The 19,930-nt window shown below is 44.3% G+C and overlaps 1 protein-coding gene across 1 annotated transcript in view; it reads right to left on the bottom strand.

The window, feature by feature from the left end:
- LOC138614934 (pleckstrin homology domain-containing family A member 5-like) overlaps positions 1-17,367 on the bottom strand; it is a gene marked incomplete at both ends in the record, with an annotated part of 31,843 nt that extends 14,476 nt beyond the window's left edge. The window contains 5 exons of the mRNA XM_069688544.1: positions 2,828-3,066; positions 6,053-6,339; positions 14,021-15,130; positions 16,663-16,778; positions 17,267-17,367. Coding sequence (XP_069544645.1) covers positions 2,828-3,066; positions 6,053-6,339; positions 14,021-15,130; positions 16,663-16,778; positions 17,267-17,367 — 1,853 coding nt within the window. The remainder of the gene's footprint in view (positions 1-2,827; positions 3,067-6,052; positions 6,340-14,020; positions 15,131-16,662; positions 16,779-17,266) is intronic.
- Positions 17,368-19,930: the final 2,563 nt, after the last annotated feature.

Raw genomic sequence — 19,930 nt, 5'->3', positions numbered from 1 at the left:
CTGGTGTGTTGAGGTAAACTGTCTGGTGTGTTGAGGTAAACTGTCTGGTGTGTTGAGGTAAACTGTCTGGTGTGTTGAGGTAAACTGTCTGGTGTGTTGAGGTAAACTGTCTGGTGTGTTGTCTGGTGTGTTGAGGTAAACTGTCTGGTGTTGGTAAACTGTCTGGTGTGTTGAGGTAAACTGTCTGGTGTGTTGAGGTAAACTGTCTGGTGTGTTGTAAACTGTCTGGTGTGTTGAGGTCTGGTTGTTGAGGTAAACTGTCTGGTGTGTTGAAAACTGTCTGGTGTGTTGAGTCTGGTGTGTTAAGGTAAACTGTCTGGTGTGTTGAGGTAAACTGTCTGGTGTGTTGAGGTAAACTGTCTGGTGTGTTGAGGTAAACTGTCTGGTGTGTTGAGGTAAACTGTCTGGTGTGTTGAGGCAAACTGTCTGGTGTGTTGAGGTAAACTGTCTGGTGTGTTGAGGTAAACTGTCTGGTGTGTTGAGGTAAACTGTCTGGTGTGTTGAGGTAAACTGTCTGGTGTGTTGAGGTAAACTGTCTGGTGTGTTGAGGTAAACAACTGTCTGGTGTGTTGAGGTAAACAACTGTCTGGTGTGTTGAGGTAAACTGTCTGGTGTGTTGAGTGTGTTGAGGTAAACTGTCTGGTGTGTTAAGGTAAACTGTCTGGTGTGTCGAGGTAAACTGTCTGGTGTGTTGAGGTGTGTTGAACTGTCTGGTGTGTTGTCTGGTGTGTTGAGGTAAACTGTCTGGTGTGTTGAGGTAAACTGTCTGGTGTGTTGAGGTAAACTGTCTGGTGTGTTGAGGTAAACTGTCTGGTGTGTTGAGGTAAACTGTCTGGTGTGTTGAGGTAAACTGTCTGGTGTTTTGAGGTAAACTGGTGTGTTGAGGTAAACTGGTGTGTTGAGGTAAACTGTCTGGTGTGTTGAGGTAAACTGTCTGGTGTGTTGAGGTAAACTGTCTGGTGTGTTGAGGTAAACTGTCCGGTATGTTGAGGTAAACTGTCTGGTGTGTTGAGGTAAACTGTCTGGTGTGTTGAGGTAAACTGTCTGGTGTGTGTAATGTCGGTCTCACAGACTGAGCCTGAGCTTTGGACCTGTAACAGGAGGACTGGACTCATCCAGTGACGTGAAAAGTCAGCTGGTCGTCTCTCTGAAGACTCTCAGTGGGAAAGCAGAAGGAACACCTGTGGACTCTTCACATCCACAACTATTTCCACCTCTGAGAGCCTCCTCAGTTGATGGGGAACGGGACGCCAAGCCGATTACTGAGTGTTTGAATAGAGACAGCTGTGTTTCCTCCTCTGGATGCAGAGATAAACAACTGAACTGCGTGTGATTTCTTGTTATTTCCTCTCTGCTTTTCAACTCTGATTGTCAGGATGACTTGATATTCACAGAAACCCTTCATCATCTCAGAAAGTGTAAGCTTTCCCCTCAAACCCCGAATCAGACTTCACGATAACGACACAAACACACAGATGCACACACTGTCGCTGCACACAGCACTTTTTGTTTGGGAAATACAGCTCAACATAAAGATGGAAGCTCTCTAAAAACCCTACATCTTATTAAATCACACATAACAGCTGGCTGATCAGATCGACTGCAGATCTTTGTGGGGGCCTGTGAAAAGCAGCTGAGTTCATTTCTACCAAACAGAATATAAAGTGGTCTTCGTGGTGTGAAGGAGGTCACAGCTCAGATCTGAAATCGAGGGTCTGAGAACAGAGGATGTTGTACGCTGAGTTCCATCAGGAAGATCTTTATATTTCACTCTTTCTCAGGGTGTTCTTTGGGTTGGCTGATTTCAAGAGAGCCTTCTAAGTTCGCCAAACCATTTCCTCTACTTCAAGCCACAGTCTGATATATTACAACGGGTGGATAGCAGCGAACAGGCTGGTAATCGGATGTAGCCTGGTCCCATGGCAACGGATTTATGCTCGGCTGCTCCGAATTCAAAATACACAACGTTGATGTTTTCAGGCAACAGCCATGCTGGCAACTACTTCCTATCTGAGCGCCGAATTAAAGTAATGCACTGATAAATCCCATTGATCCATTGGTCGCTGAGTTTTACCGTCATGAACACACTGAGGTGCAGACATTTTCAGCATGCTTTCAGTGGATCAGGTTCATTTTTGTAGGAAGGTGTGTTCGGTATGTGGTGATGTTTATTCTGCTAAACTTGAACTTAAACTCTGGGTGAAGCTTTATATGAACAAACTATAGGACTTAAAAAGTGTCAACATTAAAGATATTCACTTGGAAACTACTCAGTAAATGTGATAGTAAATATGACTTATAGTGTCTCTCTAGGCTCTTCAGTTCAGATCTTATTTCTTGATACAAGACTCGACACTCTGCTTCATCTGAGACTCTGTGGGCGGTCAGCCGTCTTCAGAATGTCATGAAACAGTGTTTGAGTAGCTCAAAATGTCCCAAAGTGCAAGACAAAACAGATATTTGGGTTGATAAACAGATAAACGGGTCTAAACTGAAAAATCATCCCCATAACTTTACCTGGTGACTGATAGATAGAGACCAGATCTCTGAGACTCCACCAGTGATCTGACGTTGTATGTAGCTGCTGCTTCTCTCCCGTTAACTGTCCGTCAGTCCGGCCATCAAAGACACTTTTAGTTCACATGTCTCTGTAACAACCTCCCAACCTGATTACTCCTCGAGTCACTTTAATGCACCGACTTCACGTTCTACTTAGTTTTTAATGTGTTCACTTCTTGCGTCCGTCTTTTAATAAGTGCTTTTATCTTTCTTTTTGTTTTAAATGTGCTGAGGGAATAAAATCTGTGTATAATTTGAATGAGTTTACCTTGGCCAGGTGCGCCCGCTGTCGGCGGTCCAGTGTCGTGTCACCCCCGAAGACGGGCGAGGACACCTCGGAGTGGGAGCTGCTGGGGTTGTGAGCGACCTGCTGGCGGGGGGGAGAGAAGGTGCTGTAGAGGGCCAGGGAGCCGTGAGACGGGGAGGTGGGGATGGAGTGGGCCACGGCGTGCTCAGAGATGTTGCCCATGGTCTTTGTGCTGGGCAGGGTGCCATAGTGACCCACAGCTGGACACACAAACACAACCAGGAGAGTCAGATTCTTCTACTGTTCTGTAACCGTCATGAAATCTGATTTATATCCTGAAATAGAAAGTTTGAGTGTTTGGAAAACAAATATGATTTTAAATGAATGAAGAGTTAAATGGAGCACCCAGTAATGAACACGGTCACAATCACAAACACACACTGAACAAACAGAAACACGTGGTGGTGGTTTATAAAACGAGCTGTGTCAGTGTTAGGCCCAATACTTTTTACTTTGTACATGCTTCCATTAGGAGATGTCATCAGGAAGCACTGCATCAACTTCCATTGTTATGCAGATGACACTCAGCTATATCTTTCTATAAAACCAGATGAAACTAATCAGTTAGTAAAACTTGAAGCCTGTCTAAAAGACATAAAGGCCTGGATGACCAAAAACTTCCTGCTTCTAAATTCAGACAAAACAGAAGTTCTTGTACTTGGTGCTAAACACCTCAGAAACTCTTTCTGTAATCACTTAGTTACTCTAGATGACGTTGTCTTGGCCTCCAGCAAAACTGTGAGGAACCTTGGAGTCATCTTTGATGAGGATTTGTCCTTTAGACACCATATAAAGCAAATCTCCAGAACTGCCTTCTTTCATCTACATAATATTAATAAAATCAGGAAAATCTTTCCTCAGCGTGACGCAGAAAAACTCATTCATGTGTTTGTTATTTCTAGACTCGATTATTGTAATTCCTTGTTGTTAGGATGTCCAAATTACTCATTAAAAACCTGCAGCTGATCCAAAATGCTGCAGCAAGAGTCCTGACGGGATTTATCAAGAGAGATCATATTTCCCCAGTTTTATCTTCTCTTCACTGACTTCCTGTTAAATCAAGAACAGAATTTAAAATTCTCTTGATGACTTACAAAGCTCTACATGACCAGGCTCCATCATATCTTAGAGATCTTATAGAACCATATAATCCTAGCAGAGCACTTCTCTCTGAGTACTCTGGTCTACTTGTGGTTCCTAGAGTTTCCAGAAGTAGAATGGGAGGCGGAGCTTCAGTTTCCAGGCTCCTCCCCTGTGGAACCAGCTCCCAGTTTGTATTGGAGGGGCAGAAACCCTCTCTAGCTTTAAGATTAGACTCAAAACGTTCCTTCTTGATAAAGCCTATAGTTAGGGCTGGCTCAGGTAGACCTGAACCAACCTTTAGTTATGCTGTTATAGGCCGAGGCTGCTGGAGGACCTCGTTACATGCTGAGCTTCTTTTCTTTCCTCCTACTCTTTAACTGACTCATACCTCACCATCTTTTTCTCTCCCATAGTTTCTTCTTATTATCTGTTGTCTCCATTCAGTTCCTTCGCTCGTGTAGTTTCTCTTCTTTCTTTTCCAGATGTCCCGTCATGGAGCTGCATGTCTCTGCTCTGTGATTGTCGTCTCCACCAACAGTTCTTCTCTTCTATCTCTATGCTGTCCTTTTCTCTCTCTGCTCTCCTCTCACCCCAACCGGTTGAGGCAGATGGCCGCCCACCTCTGAGCCTGGTTCTGTTAACAGATGTTCTCCACCTCTGATCCTGGTTCTGTTAACAGATGCTCCGCCCACCTCTGAGCCCGGTTCTGTTAACAGAAGCTCCGCCCACCTCTGATCCTGGTTCTGTTAACAGATGTTCTCCACCTCTGATCCTGGTTGTGTTAACAGATGTTCTCCACCTCTGATCCTGGTTGTGTTAACAGATGCTCCGCCCACCTCTGAGCCCGGTTCTGTTAACAGATGTTCCGCCCACCTCTGATCCTGGTTCTGTCGGAGGTTTCTACCTGTTAAACAGAGTTTTTCTTCCCTCTGTTGGAGGTTTTTCTCCCTTAAAGAGGAGTTTTTTCCCTCCTAGCTTATGTGGGAATTGTTGAATTGTTGAATTGATGAATTGTTGAATTGTGTGAAAAACACAATAAATATATAATTCCACTGACTTTTTCACATTTGAGAGCTTGTTTAAAGGTTTTTAAGGATTAAAATAAACTCCACAGTCCTGATTCTGATTCTTCTTCCTTCTTCATGTACGACCAGAATGAGTCTTTGTTCTTTTTGTTTGTTTTGTTGACATGAATAGAAAAGTTGAACTGTTATCACTTCTAATACTGTCCTGAAAACATGAAGCTAACTTCAACAGGCTGATAACCACTTTCATGAATTAGTTTGAGTTTGAATTATGCTGAATCAAGTTACAGTCCTTCCAGGATTTCGCTGAGTTTTTTTGTAATTGTTGCGATACAAATGTTTGATGTTGCAGTAGATTTTCTCAAAAATTGTGATGTAATTGCAGTAATTGTATTTTTAAGTGAGTTTTTTGTGGCAGCCTCCCTGATTGTAAACGAGGGGTTATTTTTGTTAATAAAGCGAGTTTTGTCAGAAAAGGCTTACTTTGTGCTGTTAATACTTTCAACTAAGCTTCTGAAAACGACAAAGGGCCCATTTCAATCCAGGGTGTTAAGATTGAGTCTTCAGCCTCTGGGGTTTTTCAGATGCCTTTTAGTTGTTCCACAAACAACTCCTGGGTAGTTGCCCACTTTGTCTGGTTAGTAGTCCAACCTAATTCCCACAAGCTTGTCATGACGCTGAGATGATGTACCTGGCATTAAAAGAACTTGTGTTCTAATAATCAATCTTGTTTACAGTTGGTAAAGGAGGCGTCCTGTTATCACTTTTTGAATATTTTACTTCTTGGCCACTGGGACAAAGAATGAGGAGGATCTCATAGCCACATGTTCAGCTCCTCTCTGGTATTCAGGATACTTCACATCAAACTGCGTCTGACAGAACAACCAGCACTAATAACAAGAATGTTTAAAGTGTCAGAAGGTTAACAGGCTTCATCAATATTTCACTGATCTCTCTCAGAAACTACCACGTCTGCTACGGCAGGACATGAAGGCGTTCCTCCCGTGACCCTGTTCAGGGTGCAGCGGGTGTAGATAACGGACGGACGGATGGAGGTGTGTTCCTGCGGATGTCGTACCTGTCGGTTGAGCCAGGCTGTGGCGGGAGAAGGCCTGCCTCTGCTGCCACTCGTACAGCTGCCACATGGTGTCGTCCCTCATTGACCTCCTCTTCTCCGCCGTGGTGACGGTGGTGGTGGAGGCCGGGCGGAGCGCTCGGTCGTACACGGAGCCCGCCACGCTGCAGATGCTGTCGGGCCTCATCATGCTGTTGCGGGGCAGTGTGCGGTAGCCCTCGGGGTAGCGGGGCACGATCTGGGCCCGGTGGCTGGGCATGTTCCTGGGTAAGGTCTGGTAGGATGTAACGCTGGAAGATGAGAAAAAATGATCTGTTAACCCCTCCATTAGAGGAAGGTTCAAGATTGTAGTCTAAAGTCTGGATCTGGATCCTGTGTTCACTCTTTGTGGAGATACAAAAACACAAAATCAAACTTTTCAGATGGTATTTGTTGGCACAAAGTCAAAGGGAAGCTCTGATATCTGAGTCTGAGCTGTTTTCCAAACCGCATTCAGAGTTACAGGACTGAATGGTTCCTTTTCGGCACCTGACTTTGAAGCGTTCTGTGTTTTTGATTCTCTTAAATGTACAATAAACAAAAACTAGTAAAACAATTATATGGTTCTTCAACATTTTATAAAATTAAGTGCAACAGTTGAGTGTAAAGAGTGAAGAGGGAAACATTTACCCTGGACACACTGTACCAATAAGCTATGTAAATGAACGTGTTTTCCTAGCAGCAGTCTCCATGTTAGATACTTTTCACCTCACCCTGACATGAATTATCTACCGTTAAAAGAGCAGCTTCCCCCACAGCAGGGCAGCTTTTATAAAAGGTCAGGATGCAGTTTCTTATTATCACCTTCTACTGTTAATGTCTCCATTAATGTATTTGCAGTGTGTTTTGGGAACCGCTTGCAACCATCATCCATCAGTGATGTCATCAACCATCAGTGATGTCATCATTGGTTTGTGAACATTATGAATCCTCCAGTTCAGATTCTGTCCGTCACCATCTTTGCTAGTTCGGAGCGGTTTGGAGCAGGAAGTGACCATATTTGGACGAGCTGGGGGAGGAGCCAGAGGTGGATCTGACCGATCTGATCGGAAACCTGACGATACTACGTCCCGCCCACCGATAGCTGTAACCTGACTGCACCGCAGGCCTGTCAATCAAACAGACACGCCCCCAAAAACAGGTCTTCTTGAATCTTCTTTTCTAATGAATGAGGGATTATTTTCAGATGGACCTCCAGAAAACTAATAAGAAGGAGTGACTTTAGCTAACAACACCGAGATAACTGATGGACACATTTTATTCACTTTGGATTTGATGAGAGAAGTTGAATGGGAGTCTATGGAGCCGGAGGCTTTTTGGAGCCGACCTCTAGTGGCACTCGCTGGTATTGCAGCTGAAGACACTTCTGGATCGGAACTATTTTCCAGACCTGAAGCGACGAACACTTTTATATCCAGTCTGTAGTTTTATATCAAGTCTGTAGTTTTATATCCAGTCTGTAGTTTATATCCAGTCTGTAGTTTTATATCAAGTCTGTGACCTCTTGCCATGTGCAGTGTTAAATAATCACTTTGAATTGTCTGAGTTTCATCAGGTTACCTGATGCAGTTGCAATCAGAATAAAAACGTTCAATAGTAAACTGAACAATACGTAACATTTGGTTTCTGACAACAAATCCAGTAGAGTCATAAAATCCAGACACTTCCTGAGATGTTGCAGCAGTTCGACCTCTCACCTCATTCCAAGAACCAAAGGAACCCACAGATCCTCCATAAGATAGATAGATAGATAGATAGATAGATAGATAGATAGATAGATAGATAGATAGATAGATAGATAGATAGATAGATAGATAGATAGATAGATAGATAGATAATAGATAGATAGATAGATAGATAGATAGATAGATAGATAGATAGATAGATAGATAGATAGATAGATAGATAGATAGATAGATAGATAGATAGATAGATAGATAGATAGATAGATAGATAGATAGATAGATAGATACTTTATTAATCCCTGAGGGGACATTTTTTTCGCTACAGCAGCATTTATAGATACAGGAAAGAAATAAAATAACAGTAAAAAATATTAAATATAAAAATACACAGTATATACAATAAAATAGAATACAATAAAATAGAATAGAATAATTAAATTAAACACCTGCACTCGCTGTTCCTGCAGCCAGCGGATCAATGGCTTTAATCAGGGTCCACTCAACAGGAACCACATTAATTATCTGTGTGTGCGCCTCCACATGTATGATCTGCTTCACTGGATTTAATTATCATACAACTTTTATTAGCAGAGCTCTGCTTCACTTTCACTTTGACCCGGGAACACCAAGTAATGAGATGCTCGTTAACATCGCAGCCATTAGTAGCTAATCACTAAAAGGAAGGCTTCATTTTCTGAGACTGTGGCTTTGACCTTATGAGAAATATATTATGGTCGTTGTTACTCTGGCTGACTATCAGCATTTATCACCTGGATGGGAGGAGCCTTTCATACTTTAACATTCAGCAGAGAGATGAACACACTGACTTGATTAGCAAAAAAATAGATACATCTATTGGTATAATAAGGAGAGTTGGTGTCTTCACTCTATATTATAGCCTTATTTATCCTTACCTTTCATATTGTTATAGAGTTTGGGCTATTTTCTACTATTCTCAACAAAATCCTGATCCTGAAACTCCAGATTCTTTCTACTTATAAAATTTCTACTTTTCAAATATGTCTTTTTATTTATAAGATACACTCAAAAAAAGCACACACGCACACACACTCTCATCATTCATCCATCATCATAATCACAAAATAAAAAGAAAGAAAGAAGCTGATACCTCAATCTGCAGCATCTATACAAAGAGTGGGTGTGGCCTGATGGGCTGTACTATGGCTGAGCATGATTTAGTCCATACATGTCAGTCCCTCCAGGATTTTGCAGTGTTTTTGTGATTGTTGCAATCAAAAATGTATTATTTTGCAGCAGATTTTCTCTAATTTGTGGAGTGAGGTGAGTTTTCTGCAGTAAAATTGTGGGAATTAGAACAAACTGCAAGACCTCAAAGTTAAAATAATTTCCTAAAAGTTCCTAAAAGGTCCTAAAAGCTGCGTATGTTTCCAGAACAGACCGTCTGTGACTGGAATATAGAAACAAGGACGACATCAGCTGTCAAAATAAGAGCTTTAGATGCTGTTTAATTCATGTTCATTCAACACATAGACCTGCTGGATGAAACAAACAAAGAGACGTCTCTGACAACTGGACGTGTGGAGAAAACTCATTTAACATCCAGTAATATGGAATCACTTCCTTTGATCACAAACATTTAATCACATCATTTTAATGTGAAGAACACATTTCACTTCCTGTTTCTCCTCTTGTTCTGGTTCCTCTGGTGAACAGAGTTTTATTTGGAGATGAAAACTAGCAGAGACTTTCTGATTGGAAATGAGGAATTATTTTTTATTAATAAAGATGCTTTACTTTTTTTTTAAAGACTTACTTTATGTTTTAATACTTTCAGCACAGGTTGGCCAGAAGTGAGAAAACAGGTACAGAAAGGTTCGAACGTCTCTCAAACTCTTTTCCTTCTGCCCACATTTCATTTGGTCACTTTTCATCTTTATCTGCTGCTGTTCAGACACGTCTGCTTTTACACATGATTTAATTAACACTTCATTCGAAGTAGTTTGTATGCCTTTAATCCTGCCTACAGAAGTGTGGTCCACCGTCCATGAGCATCACAGCAGGGCTCAGTGATTGGATAAATAAACCAAAGATACGCATGGAAAACCCAGACTGAGCAGGTCGAGGTCAAAGTCATAAAGTCCTTAAAGTTCATCCTCTCTGTTTGATTTCTGACAACACATCTGCTCTGCTCAGCAGCTGAAGTTTAACTCCCAGATTTTTGTGTCAGACGATATTCCCTTGTTAGTAAAAGATCTGACCGCCTGCACAGTCCTGTCTGGAGCTCAACTTTCTGCATTTAAATAGGTAGAAGGGTCCGTGGGACGTAAATGATTTATGTCTGATCATGTCTCACAGGCTATCCGTGACGAACATCAATAATCCATCAGAAGCAGCGTCAGGTCGTCTTCAGCTTCGGGACGAGAGGATCTTCTAACTGTGGTAGAAACTTAATGAACCAGTTGGAGAGGTTTGAGTCAGTGAAGGGACAACCGGCTGTCGGGGAGGCTGATCCTGTTCACGCCTTTGAAGGGGACATCACACTGAAAAATACATCTCCTCTGGGCTCCAGGGCCGCTTATTGATCCCCTTCTTACTTTCCAACTCCCTCTTCCTGCTTACACACACTAAAAACAGGATTTTCTTGCTGATACAAAAACAATGAATCAGATTCTGAAGGCTTTCCAAGTTTGTGGGAACATTTGGCAAAGAAGAATATCAGAGTTGGCAAGATTATGAATTCATGATTAATTATTAATAACTCATTTGGATGAAGTAGCTTCCATCATAAAACTCCACAGATTGTTGGACTCTTCGCTTTGTGAACTCTGGTTTTTGGAGCTTAATTCATATCATAAACACTGATGGAGCCATTCTGAAATTAAATTAAACAGTTTACTATTGATTGTCAACATGATACTGTATTAACATTTACACCAGTGTTGGAACTAAAATCGCAATATTTTGTCTCCAACCAAAGTCAAATGTGGTTCACTGAGACTATATATAATATATAATATAATGCATTCCTGAGATAACTGAGCTTAATATTTTTCCATATAGTGAAATACTGTAATTTCTTGAATGTTTCCGTCCATGGAAGCTCAAAACTCTTCTGATTGTTAGCAGTTGTCTTCTTCTACTGACGTGTCCTGCTCAACTTTATCAAACACCCTCCAGTCAAAATTAATATCTAGGCGTTGTCTTTTATCATCATGAGTGAAATAATCAGTCAGTAACATGCCCGGGCATTTCCACTTTTAAACTGCAACGCACCGACGACAGTGTCAAAAAACAATGATTCAGACAGTCAGCGTTTCAGACATCACATAACTAAGGACTCAAACCCATCAACTTGTAGGCGAGGCTTTCCGTATCACTGAACTAGCAACTTGAGCTGCAAGTGGTGGGTGGAGATAGATCTCAGCCTGTCCAAGGCAGTGGGGGATTTTCTTCATGGAAAAAAACATCTAAATTTGTAATTGAATGAAGAGAGATGAGTTTCATGTGTTTACATCAATGCCAGGACAGACACTTCAATTATATCCAGCAGAGATGAGCTTCCATCTCCTCCTTTCTCCAACTGTGTTAACAAAGCATCAAAATACAGTTTGTCCAAATAATCACGGTAATATAATGATTAACACAACATTAAGACTGGAATACATTCGTTGTAAATATACAGAATATCTGAGGGGTGTTATTAATTTGGAGGGATCATTAAGCTCCTTTAAATCTGGAAATACAGAGTTGAACATGTTAAAGTAAACGTTCCTTGCTTCATTGAATGTTGAAGGAATTGCCAGGATTTTTTGTCGGTTTTCCAACGTGATCGGAAAACAAGGACTACATCAGCTGTCAAAACAAGAGCTTTAGATGCTGTTTAATTCATGTTCATTCAGCACAGAGACCTGCTGGATGCAACATGTCTGTTCTCTGCTCACCCACCACTGCACTCTGCACGACTCCTCCAACTTTAAATACCACGGCCATTAGCAGAAGCACGTCTCTTTGTTTACAACAATATGTGTCTACCACACAGTTTCTCCGTTTCCCTCCTCTTCACCGAGTGGTGCTTAAGATGACAAATGTGTCTCAGCCGGCTCCGCTCTCATTAAAGCCTCATTTCATGACTTATTCATGGCAGCAGAAGGGGAGGTGAGCATTGCAGAGCGTTTCTGTTCCACTGTGTTTCCTCAGCACAGCCGGCTAAACGGCGGCTAAACGGCAGCGCTCCCAGCTGAGGAACATCTGTGACACACCGAGCTCCCGGCGCCCTCCGGTACACAAGGTCAGAGAGGCGGGGCCAGAGAGGCGGGGTCAGAGAGGCGGGGTCAAAGGCAGGGCCAGAGAGGCGGGGTCAGAGAGGCAGGGTCAGAGAGGCGGGGTCAGAGAGGCAGGGTCAGAGAGGCAGAGTCAGAGAGGCAGGGTCAGAGAGGCAGAGTCAGAGAGGCGGGGTCATAGAGGCAGGGTCAGAGAGGCGGGGTCAGAGAGGCAGGGTCAGAGAGGCAGGGTCAGAGAGGCAGGGTCAGAGAGGCGGGGTCAGAGAGGCAGGGCCAGAGAGGCGGGGTCAGAGAGGCGGGGTCAGAGAGGCAGGGCCAGAGAGGCGGGGTCAGAGAGGCAGGATCAGAGAGGCGGGGCCAGAGAGGCAGGGTCAGAGAGGCGGGGTCAGAGAGGCAGGGTCAGAGAGGCGGGGTCAGAGAGGCAGGGTCAGAGAGGCAGGGTCAGAGAGGCGGGGCCAGAGAGGCGGGGTCAGAGAGGCGGGGCCAGAGAGGCAGGGTCAGAGAGGCAGGGTCAGAGAGGCGGGGTCAGAGAGGCGGGGCCAGAGAGGCAGGGTCAGAGAGGCGGGGTCAGAGAGGCAGGGTCAGAGAGGCAGAGTCAGAGAGGCAGGGTCAGAGAGGCGGGGTCAAAGGCAGGGCCAGAGAGGCGGGGTCAGAGAGGCAGGATCAGAGAGGCAGGGTCAGAGAGGCGGGGCCAGAGAGGCGGGGTCAGAGAGGCGGGTCAGAGAGGCAGGGTCAGAGAGGCGGGGCCAGAGAGGCGGGGTCAGAGAGGCGGGGTCAAAGGCGGGGCCAGAGAGGCGGGGCCAGATACTGGAACCAGGGGGTGGACAGGGACGATGGAAAAATAACAATTGGCTGAAAATGTTGTGGAGGAGCAGACCTGCCGGGAGGCGAGCTCGTCCTCTGACTCACGGCGGAGACAACTTGTGGTTTCTAAGTGCAAAATACTGAATGCAGATTTTGAGGCAAAAATTCCATAATAACATTTCAGAATCTTGTAATGTGGTCTGAGAGAATACTTAACTTCGGCACAGTAGTTTTGATGTCCAAAGAAGTTTTGCAATTATGATATTTTTGACGATATGACAAAATACTGAAAAATATTTCATTATTAATTTCAACAACATACAATATGAACAAAATAAGTGTGATAGATTATATGTCGGTGTACATGTAACAGTATGCCGTCAAATATGAATGAAAAACAAAACAAAAAGGATTTATCAGTTCTGTCGTGTGTAAACAACTGAAAGAGAGATTGAGATCCTGTGCGGAGGATGAGGAGGATGAGGAGGAGGATGAGGAGGACGAGGAGGATGAGGAGGACGAGGAGGATAAGGAGGATGAGGAGGACGAGGAGGATGAGGAGGACGAGGAGGATGAGGAGGAGCAGCGCTGCAGAGAGCTGCTGCTCTGTCACAGCTTCTACTTACTTCCTCACCACCGTCGGCACATTCCCAGATGTTTTGGCCTGATTTTCTGAAGTTTAGCGTCAACGTTTGCCCATTAATAACTTGGTTTTGGGCTTTTGTTGCACTTTTGTTTCATTCACCTGAGTGTCTGCTGCTCTCTGTGTGTGTGTAACTCTGTGTGTGTGTGTGTGTGTGTGTGTGTGTGTGTGTGTGTGTGTGTGTGTGTGTGTGTGTGTGTGTGTGTGTGTGTGTGTGTGTGTGTGTGTGTGTGTGTGTGTGTGTGTGTGTGTGTGAATGTGAAGTGGGCGGAGCTGCCCGGTGTGAAGGACACAGAGGTCAGAGGAAGCAGCCATCAATGAAACTCTCTGTGAGCTGAAACACGTCAGAATACAGCGTCTCTCAGCTTGTTGCTCGATGAGCTGCAAACATTTGTCATCCGGTTACGCTGCGTAACAGTATGACGTCATCATGTCAACAGGTAATATCATTTTTATATAATTTTTTTTCTATTCTTTGAAAAATGATAGCGGTGTTGTCGTGAAGGATGTGATATTGCACACAGTGTGTCCGCCTCACCTCCTGGTGTCGTCGTCCGGTCCTCGGGTCCTGTGCGTGCGGACCCAGTGCTCCAGCTGCTGCATGGAGTTGGTCCTGGAGAGGCCCCTCTCTGGTTCCTGGACCGGAGCCGGGGACTGGACCGGGCCCCGTGCCAGGCCGCCGTCTACCTCTGCTGAGCTGCCGTCCCCGTGCTGCTCTCCTGCTGCAGAGCCGTTGATCTGTGGCGGTTTGTGGGCGCTGAGGACGGCCTGTCCCTGGCGGGACGCAGACACGGCGGCAGCGATGGCGGCAGCCTGAGCCGGCTGCAGCTTGATGCTGCTGATCTTCGTCAGAGCTCGCTCGGCGCTCGGGTCCCTCTGGAAGCCGTATTTATGGCCGTCACGGATGGTGGCGTACTTCTCTGCGTCTCTCAGCATGGCGTACTTATCCCCCTCTCGTAGCGTGCTGTATTTCCGGACCTCCTTCACGGTGCCGTATTTGTCCACAACATGTATGGTTCCGTATTTGCTGTCCGTGTCCCTCATGGTGCCGTATCTGTCCGTCTCCTTTAAGGACAGCTGTCTCCTCACTTCCTTCTGCGGGACGTGTTTGTGGGCGTCCTTCTGGAGCGCGTGCCGCTCTCCCACCTTCTGTAGGGCGAACTTGTCTCCGTCCTTGGTGAGCAGGTACTTCTCCCCGTCCTTGGACGGAGCGTATTTCTCCTCCGTCGGTGTCGTTGTGTACTTCTCGTCCACTTTCTGGACGGCGTACTTCTCCAGGTCCCTGTGGATGGCGTACACCTCTTCGTCCTTCTGCAGCGAGTACTTCTCCCCGTCCTTCCTCAGCAGGTACTTCTCCCCGTCCTTGTGGAGGAGGTACCGCTCTCCGTCCTTCTGCAGCTTGTAGCTGACTCCGTCTTTCTTCAGCGAGTACCTGTCTCCGTCCCTCTGTAAGGTGTAGTACTCCCTCTGCCCGTTGTGTTTCTCCACGTCTTTCTGCCGCTTGTCGTCGGCCCTCGACAGCGAGTGTTGCCGCGCCGGTTCTCGGTTGCGTTCGTTGTTCTGGATCTCGGGTCGCGTCAGGACTCTGTGGTTCAGTAAGTTGTTCAGCTCCTGAGGCGTCCGCTGCTCCACTTTCAACTTGTCCAATCTGTGGTGAAATAAAGAGTTAGAACCCAAAACAAAGAGGTTCAATAGAACAAAGAATAAAGGAAAGAGTTTTCTAAAGATGACGTCCTGTTTCTGGACTGGAGGGAGTTGGGGCTCGCTGGGTATTTCTGCTAAAGCTGGTGAAAACTTGCTCTAATGAAACACTGGAACATGCAGACCACACTGGCTATGAGACATTGATGTGTCAGGTGGACTTTTTCTGACTTGTTGACATTACAACCTGTTTCTTGAGCTCATCCTCACAATATTTTAGAGTTTGGAGAATGAGTGCTGAGCAATCACGGACAGAACTGAAGGATTACATCGGTGTTTGAAGATCCATCGTAATCAATTTCACCAAACCCAACGTCCACCAGTTGTTGGGCCCCATTATACAAAAGTAGTCCTGATTGGTCAACTGAACATTGCACGAATATATGGAATATCTAATATAATGTAGTTTCTACTTGTTATAGATCTATTAAATAACCCATTTGGTGAAGTCGGGTCTCTTTTGGTCCTTTTTGGTCGCTCCGAGCACCCGTACCGTAACACCACGGATAGTCACGCACTTACAGTCCTAGAGGAGGCTAGCTGGACCGGTTTGGTTTGAACACATGACACGGTGATAAAATGTTAAAAACACATGAGAACATGGATATCTTTGTTCATCAGATATCTTTGTTCACCAGATATCTTTGTTCATCAGATATCTTTGTTCACCAGATATCTTTGTTCATCAGATATCTTTGTTCATCAGATATCTCTGTTCATCAGATATCTTTGAATCCTCTCCGTTGCTAGGTAACCACCTAAGGGTCGAACTACTTCCTGGAGTAGTAAACATTACATATGTTACATAAAAATCTACAGACGCCACTGATTGTTTTCCAGTTGTTAGTCATACCCCATGTGTTGCCATGGTTATCACCAACAAAAAGTTTTATATTTTAAGAGTGAATTGCTCCACAATATGAAAATATTTAGATTATATGTTTTATTTCTTTGGTAACTTGTTGTTTAATCGTTCAAACACTGGAGGGTTTGTTTGTTTTAACGTGATCATTGACACGACAGTGACGCGGTCCGTAAGCATCAATGAGCACTTCCTCTCGTGTAATATTTCGTAATTATGGGCGTGTTTAATTGAGTCCCGTTCCAGATATTGACTGTGTACGTTTTGATTTATATACGAGTGTCACCTGTTGATGACATCACCACAAAACATTGTGACTGCCTGCCACCAAAGCAACTCCAACCCCTCTGAAGGTGACCTGTATCTGGTGCTGAGATTGTCGGAGAAGATCTGTTCAGTCCTGAAAGTTGGAGCCAACGTGGATCTGACTTATGTTCCAGAACATTCCCAACCGTCCCTGGGTCACGATCGGTCCCTCTATGGACCAGGGTCACCTGATGAGCCTCGGCCACTCAGAGGAGACTGGGGCGGCTCTTAGGTTCACTTCTTAATTAAACATGAACTGTGAATACAGCAGGCTCATTGTCAGCGGTCATGTCCCTGTGTTTAACACCGACCTTCTGACGGGCTCAGTGTGGACCAGGGCAGCATCTGTCATCACTTTCATCCAGGACTCCATCTCTTTGGCCGTGTCGGAGCAGAAGTAATAGGTCCGCATGTTGGGGTGGGTGGCCTGGCCGAGGGACAAGGAGGTACATACAGAGAGAGATGAATAAAAGGAGGACACAGAGACAGGAAGAAGGAGGTACATACAGAGAGAGATGAATAAAAGGAGGACACAGAGGCAGAGAGGGAGAGGAGGAGATAAAACAGCAGTGAGAGAAACAGATGTAGATGATGACTTTGAGATACCAGCAGGAGGTCTTTATATCCTTCCTGCTGGAGGCGTGTTTCAAATAAAATAAATAAAAAGAAGAATATCTGTCATCACTCATTAAACCCGTCCTGAAGAAGCTCTGGAGGTGACTCCTAATTCAATTTTTTTCAATTCAATTTTATTTATAAAGCGCCAAATCACAACAGAGGTGATTTCATGGCACTTAACACATTAAAGTTGTTACAGCAGAACTTTACAATTTTATACAGAGAAACCAACAATTCAACAATTCAACAATTCAACAATTCCCACATAAGCTAGGAGGGAAAAACTCCTGCGCTTACCTTGAAGGCGTATTTCCTGCTGATGTGGTCGTCCACAGACAACATGGAGATGTGGAAGCTGGGCAGCAGGATGCTTCCCAGGATGCTGTCTTCTTTGTCATCTGCAGCACAGACAGAGAAAAGTCAGGAGTTTAATATTTAATATGGCAAAATGTCAGATCTAAAACCACATCGTCCTACGTCAGCCGGGTTCACGGACACAGATCAATAAGTATTCGTCTGTTTTACACTGTAGATTAGATGAGTTAGACGGGCTACTAATGATCGCTCCATCTGTAACTGGAGGCCAGCTGAATCATCGTTCACTCACATCCACCGACGGACATTCAGAGTCCCGCGTGAGGAATCAGACCGCTGCAGACACACTGTCCGCTTTCTGTCTGTGTTACCATCTTCTGTGTGTGTATATGTGTGTCTTACACACTATGAAACACTACACACTTTTTTTCCTTGATGTTTTTTCTCTCACTTTTCAGAGATGAAACAGCTGCAAAGCACAAAAGATGTGAGATGCAGCCCTGAAAACATTACAGAGTCGAACCGAGTAAATATTTAATGATGCCTCATGACAAAAAGGCTCATGTCAACAATCTGAGCTGACTCACGCTGGGAAAGTAATAACTGCATCCTTCGATCTTCTCTGTGCAGCACGAAGCTGCTTTCATCAGATCTTATCAGCCAGAGGAAGTTCGGTGAACACGCATGTCTGCTGCACCGACTGCGGCAAAAACCTACAGAGCAGTCAGCCAGCTGCTGTTTGCTTTAGCTGAGGCTGCACGGTGAACCCTGCAGCTCCTCCGGCCTCAACTCTGCTGCTGAATTATTGATACACACACACACACACACACACACACACACACACACACACACACACACACACACACACACACACACACACACACACACACACACACACACACACACACACACACACACACACACACACACACACACACACACACACACAAAGATAGAATGAGCAGGAAAGTGAGTGAAGAGTGAGCTGGGCTGCAGAGAGACACCACAGGTGGACAGCAGAGCTTCTTTAGAGACTTCAGCAGCTTCACTGAGTTCCTGACGAACCAGATAAAAGTCTGATTAAAGGATAATAAGTAGAAAACAATACACATAATCAGAAAATACTGGAAGTCAAACTTGCTTTGACAGTTAAGGCCAGTGCTGTGTTCCAGATGTTGTACCGGTGTTCCAGATGTTGTTCTTGTGTTCCAGATGTTGTTCTTGTGTTCCAGATGTTCTACTTGTGTTCCAGATGTTGTTCTTGTGTTCCAGATGTTGTCCTTGTGTTCCAGATGTTGTACTTGTGTTCCAGATGTTATTTTGTTCCAGTGGTTGTTCTTGTTTTCCAGGTGTTGTTCTTGTGTTCCAGATGTTGTCCTTGTGTTCCAGATGTTGTACTTGTGTTCCAGATGTTATTTTGTTCCAGTGGTTGTACTTGTGTTCCAGATGTTGTCCTTGTGTTCCAGATGTTGTTCTTGTGTTCCAGATGTTGTACTTGTGTTCCAGATGTTGTTGTGTTCCAGATGTTGTACTTGTGTTCCAGATGTTGTTCTTGTGTTCCAGATGTTTTCCTTGTGTTCCAGATGTTGTTCTTGTGTTCCAGATGTTCTTGTGTTCCAGATGTTGTTCTTGTGTTACAGATGATGTTCTTGTGTTCCAGATGTTGTACCTGTATACAAGATGTTGTACCTGTATTCCAGATGTTATTTTGTTCCAGTGGTTGTACTTGTGTTCCAGATGTTGTTCTTGCGTTCCAGATGTTGTACTTGTGTTCCAGATGTTCCAGATGTTTTCCTTGTGTTCCAGATGTTGTTCTTGTGTTCCAGATGATGTTCTTGTGTTCCAGATGTTGTACCTGTATTCCAGATGTTGTTCTTGTGTTCCAGATGTTGTACTTGTGTTCCAGATGTTGTTATTGTATTCCAGATGTTGTACCTGTATTCCAGATGTTGTTCTTGTGGTCTAGATGTTGTTCTTGTGTTCCAGATGTTGTTCTTGTATTCCAGATGTTGTCCTTGTATTTCAGATGTTGTTCTTGTAATCCAGATGTTGTTCTTGTATTTCAGATGTTGTTCTTGTGTTCCAGATGTTGTACTTGTGTTCCAGATGTTGTTCTTGTATTCCAGATGTTGTACCTGTATTCCGGATGTTGTTCTTGTGGTCTAGATGTTGTTCTTGTGTTCCAGATGTTGTACCTGTATTCCAGATGTTGTACTTGTGTACTAACTCTCTGCTCTGAGTACATCAGCTGTTTTCTCTGTCAGTACAGAAACATCAGAACACTACAAGTACCAGGATGAACACTTTCCACCCTAAAGGGTCGCCATCTTGTCTCCACACAGGAAGGGGCGGGGCCACCGATGTAAAGGATTTTCAAATTAAAAGCTTGTGAGGAAGCTGCAGCTGTTCCTGAACACAAAGTGTTTGTTCTCCACTGCTGCTGCTGGACAGAAGAATCAGTGTGTTTATTGAGTGTTAAACAGAGGACACAAAAACACACTGAATTCTGGGTAAAATAATTAAAGCTGCAGATATTTTGGAGGGTGATGTGGTCACATGATGAGGTCATTTCCTGTCAGTCCAGAACAGCAGTGATCTGAAACAACATGACTCTCTCCACATTAAGAGTCCTGACATGGAAGAGAC

Source organism: Brachyistius frenatus, unplaced genomic scaffold (assembly GCF_029030835.1).
Source record: "Brachyistius frenatus isolate BFR_SWC_R1_liver_20210118 unplaced genomic scaffold, ASM2903083v1 Contig_623, whole genome shotgun sequence".
Taxonomy (NCBI): Eukaryota; Metazoa; Chordata; class Actinopteri; family Embiotocidae; genus Brachyistius; species Brachyistius frenatus.
This window is presented reverse-complemented; position numbering and strand designations above follow the sequence as displayed.